The sequence below is a fragment of the Triticum dicoccoides genome, chromosome 5A (assembly GCF_002162155.2).
Source record: "Triticum dicoccoides isolate Atlit2015 ecotype Zavitan chromosome 5A, WEW_v2.0, whole genome shotgun sequence".
In the NCBI taxonomy this organism is placed as follows: domain Eukaryota; kingdom Viridiplantae; phylum Streptophyta; class Magnoliopsida; order Poales; family Poaceae; genus Triticum; species Triticum dicoccoides.
In genome coordinates, this window is record NC_041388.1 from 685,882,480 (window position 1) to 685,887,298 (window position 4,819).

At 48.7% G+C, this 4,819-nt stretch overlaps 1 protein-coding gene across 2 annotated transcripts; it reads right to left on the reverse strand.

Moving 5' to 3' along the window:
• Nucleotides 1–581: 581 nt before the first annotated feature.
• Nucleotides 582–2,789, reverse strand: LOC119304152 (GDSL esterase/lipase At5g37690-like). 2 transcript variants are annotated; one of them, XM_037581320.1, is made up of 4 exons: nt 2,450–2,789; nt 2,258–2,346; nt 1,799–2,050; nt 582–1,586 (listed from the first exon to the last, which is right to left on the reverse strand). In XM_037581320.1, the coding sequence occupies exons 1-4, from the start codon at nt 2,703–2,705 to the stop codon at nt 1,095–1,097; spliced, it is 1,089 nt and encodes a 362-aa protein (XP_037437217.1). In that variant the 5' UTR covers nt 2,706–2,789; the 3' UTR covers nt 582–1,094. The 2 variants fall into 2 exon arrangements, with proteins under 2 accessions (XP_037437217.1, XP_037437216.1); XM_037581319.1 differs by having other exon boundaries at nt 2,216–2,346.
• Nucleotides 2,790–4,819: the final 2,030 nt, after the last annotated feature.

Genomic DNA, 4,819 nt, shown 5'->3' on the forward strand with positions numbered 1-4,819 from the left:
GCAAGCTGGTCAGCGTTGGCGCGGATCTTGGCAAAATAATCTGCCATGGACAAGGTGCCCTTCCTGAAGACCGCCATGTCCAGCTTGATCTGGACGATGCTGGCGCGGCAGTGGGCGGTGTACATCTCCTCGACATGAGACCAGATGGCCCGAGAGGTGTCCAGCTGATGCACTTGCTGCAGCACCTCGTTAGAGAGAGAGGCGAGGAGGTAGCTGAGGATGCTTTGGTCCTGGCGAAACCAGGTTGCATACTCCGGGTTGGGAGCACACACCCCCTTGTCATCGGGGTCCAGAAGCTTGGCGGGGGCAGGAAGCGTGCCATCGACGTAGCCCGTGGCGCCAGCTATACGCAGAGGAGGAAGGATTTGAGCCTTCCAGAGAAGAAAATTGGAGGTGGTGAGTTTGGCGGTGATAAGGCTAGCGGAGGGAGGAGGAACGGCATAGGCCGGCGGGCCATTGAAGGCGGCAGGGAGGGAGAGCGTGGTTAGGGTAGCAGAAGAAGAGGCGGAAGCCGTGGGAGAGTCCATGATGCGATCAAGCGAGAAGGCCTGATACCATGTGAAACGAGAGAGATAGAGATCTGATCGGCGCACCAAACCTGGTGGCCTCAGGATGTATTTATAGGGTGCAACTAGGGCACAAGATACAGTTGGTTACAGGAGATAGATACAATATTAACAACCTCCTATATCCTAACAATATACAGTTTAACAAAGCCTACCTAAAACATCTACGTAAACTTCCTAACTAACACTTCTCCCCCCTGATTTTCAAGGGGGTGGGCTCCTTCCTCCCCAATCCTCCAATTCTAATCCACCAGCTGGCCGATTACGTTAAACATGTAACACAAATTTCGTAGGTGTAGCATTACTGCCCTAAATACTGTATTACAAACCCATTTAAGCACAAAAGTAATAATTACTTACCTACTACTCCCTCCGTAAACTAATATAAGAGCGTTTAGAATACTAAAATAGTGATCTAAACGCTCTTATATTAGTTTACAGAGGGAGTACTTTCTGGCTTTTGGGTATGATTCAAGGCATACACAATCACATGATAATGACAAATTTTACGAGGACACCGGGTGTTTATTATTCCATTAGGTCCGCCCCTTTCTTCTCTGCCAGCTGCTTGAAAGTAAGAGGCATGGTAAACTGCGCCGGGCCATGGAAGAATGCGTCGGCCGCAATCTTAGCGGCCCGCTGTGTGGCGTGCACCCAGTCCCAGTAGACGTAGCCATCACGGTCGCCGCAGATGTTCGAGGTGGGCAGGCAACCGGCCTCCCCGCCGAGCCTCCCGCTCCCGCAGCACGCGCTAGTCGCGTTCACGAAGCCTTGAGCCTGCGGGTCAGCGATGAGGGCTTGCCTGTGGGCAAAGCCGTCGGCGAGGGAGTAGGCGAGGCCCGGCAGCCTGGGCGCTAGGTCGGCGAGGAAGGACTCGAGGGCGCCATTGAACCCGGCCGCTAGCTCGTTTGTGCCGTCGTTGCATGCGCCGGTCGCGTCGTGCGCGCGGACCATTGGGATACACCCGGACAGGCCAACGTTGATGATGCCGATCTTCCTCGCGCCCATCATGTACAGATCCTGCATAGTATTAGAAAACAGAAATGGTTGGTGCCCACGATGAAGCATGTACTGGTACGGTGGTACCTAACGTGATGTCGGCGACGAAACAACTTGGTTGGCTTGTGTTTCGACGTGAGCTGGAGGAATAATGCGGGATGGATGGATGTTCAACGAGGTAAATAACTGTACTAGCAGATTGCTCATGCCCGCGCACGCTTAATTAAAGGTACCGTGATGGTGGCGGAGTAGTTGGAGATGAGGCTGCCGTAGAGCGCGGCGACGTCGCTCTGTGTGGTCGACTTGTTCTTGGCCTGCTGCGCCATGGCGAACTGTATCAGGTCGTTGCTGCCGATGCCGATGAGGAAGAAGGACTCTGCGAGCAGGTCGCTGACCACGGCGGAGCCCAGCTTGGCCTCCATCGCCGCTCTTGTCGAATGGAAGTATTGGACCTGCTTCGACAACGGGATGTTGTTTCCGGCGCCCTGCATCCGGCCAGAAGCACGGACCAAATTTTTGAGGAATTAAGCAAGGACCAATCACAATACATTGACAGTCTTCAAAAGGAGAACAGATCTCTCGATCTGGCTCGACTTCATACTAACTGGTTTGAAACTACTCCTCTAAGCAGTGGATTAATTAGTACTTACCGTCGAATCGAGAATCCCAGCTCCTGCAGAAGCATAGCTTACACCTCTGAGCAGAGCAGTGCCGATCAGACGACGATGAGCTTTCAGCGACAGATAAGCAGGAGGGCTCCTCTCGAACCCCAGATTCTTGGCTGCATCCATGAGTAACATTCACGAACAAATCATCATTTTCTACCAACTAATGATATCACTTTCTACCAACAATTGATATGATGGATCGATTGACTGACGTACCAATGAAGTCGGCCACATTGTAGCCATTGCTGAACCTTCCGGTGGGCCTTGGCCCTCCGGGTCCAGGGAAGTCGACGCCATGGAAGGGCTTGTTGGCCCTTGGGACACTGTTCCCCGGCAGGTAGTTGTTGTTGCCCACGTCCAGTGACGAATCCCCGAGCACGTAGATCGCCGGCACAGCTCTCGCCGTCTTGCCAGGCCGGAACCCCGCAAGAGCACTGAGCACCATGACAAGGCCAGCAACAACGCCCTTCATTGTATCAATCTAGTCAAGAGTTATTACTCAGCTGAGGATCCAATACAGAGCTCATCAAGAACAAGTACAGGAAGAAAGGAGGAAGAAGAGGGACAGCACGCCTTTCCCCTGCACAGCAGCTCTTTAAACTCACGCACGCACGCACACTTACAGACGGGCCCCGCACAGCCCTGTCGTCGGGAAGTGATCCAACCGTTGCTGGCACATCGGACGGCTGGCTTCTGTGCGTGTGTGGACCGTCTGGCCCATGCTCATATGCTAATGCTATGCTTCAGCCTCCTCTGTCCTGCTCTGTTCAGCTAGGGCATGCTGTGTCTCAAAAAAAAAAAAAGCTAGGGCATGCTCTGCTTCGGCTCTCTTGGCTGTTGCTTCTCCCATTCACATTCATTTCATGGCCTGTCTCCATGCCTGCCTTGCGAATGTACATCTCGCTAGGGGCCATATTTAGCTATTTCATCAGTACTCAACACTGATTCCGATTAAGGTAATGTTAGTTGGTCAGCCCAACGTGGTTGTTCGGATATTAAATCTTACCGTTGAGTTTGTAGAAAACAAGTTTTTATCTGATTTTTAGTTAAACCAGTTTCTTTACTAAAAGGATTGTTAATAGTCAGGTTTATAGAGCGTTACATTTGGGTTGGGAACTGTGTTTGTTCAGTTCCATCTTTGGATAAAAAAATTCAAAAACGAGATTCAGATTCTACTTGTAATGCATGCAACCAGTCTTATTAATTATAAAGCGGAGTACAGAACAAGGACAATCACGGCTGAACCCTTATAAGATGGGTGCATCCGTTGAATATGGGTCGTTAAATCAAAGGGATTGGATGGTGCAAATCCATTTTACTACCTCCGATTTTGTGTAGTATTTCTTAGCCTGAGGGGCCAATTGGACATTACACAGTTTCAAATCGGTGTGCGGGTTCCCTCCAACGAGCAGAATGGGATCTGAAAAAAATTTGTTTGAGTCAACGTTCTCGTCTGCCCGCTCTAGTCCTCTCTTTTTACATGAAGCGCTAGGGTTTGAGCCCTCGTCGGCTGAATCGAGACCTGCACCTGCCCCTCTCACCATCTGCCACTCCCCCACACCCAATTCTCGCATGCGCATCTACCTCCCCGGAGACAGAGGCGGCGGTAGGAGTCGTTCTCAATGCTAGCGGACTCCTATGGGATGGGGATGAAGCCGGCCTGTTCGGGGGATGAGTGTCGGCTGGGGACATGGCGAAGAGGAGATGTGCATGGTTCCGAGTGCCATCGGGGCCTCTACGAGAAGGAATGGAGTCCCAAGGCAAAATGATGGTGAGCTCCCGTTCTTTGGCCTCATCCACCCCACATACAAAATCCAAGTAATTCAATGACTGTTAATCCTGTGGAATTATTTTAGGAAATGATTTGACTACTAATACAATTATAGATCATATTTAAGCTTTGTCATTTCAATTTGGCTGATACGTGAGACTTGGTCCATTTTGGATTGGGGGCAAAGAAAGAGAGATATTAATCTATTATTTTCAGATTGTAGTACACACAAGTGATAGCCTTTCTTGATGAATATTTTTTATGGTCGCTTCTTCATGTGTAATTGGTGGATTGGAGTAATATATGAGACCTTATGTATGAGTGGTTGATGGACATGGACATGTGGTTTTTCTAATTGATAGATTCAGAGGACATATGCACTATTTGAGGATTCTCATAAATGCTTATTATGGTGATGTAGCTTTGAAACACTTAGTCCATCGAAGGGTGTTGTTGTTGAAGATTTTATCTGCAAGAACAAAGGATTGAGCATGAAAGGCTCGTCCACCAAAGGGATAAACTGTTGGATATCTATATACGATTTTACTTCTAAGAATTTGTTTACGTAGGCTATGGTAAAGTATCAATAATTTTTGTTGGTAATTTTTTATCAACTTTAGTTGTCGACTTGTAAATTATGACCATGATAGTTTTTCTTATGAATTTTGTCATTATAAATATTGATGATGGCTAAGACTGTTGCACTGGATTGTAGAAATATATGTTATGCGAATAGTTATGACAAGGTGAGAGCCTTCCGCACAAGTCATGTTGTAAGATATAATTTATCATGAACTCCAAGTTCTGGCATTATA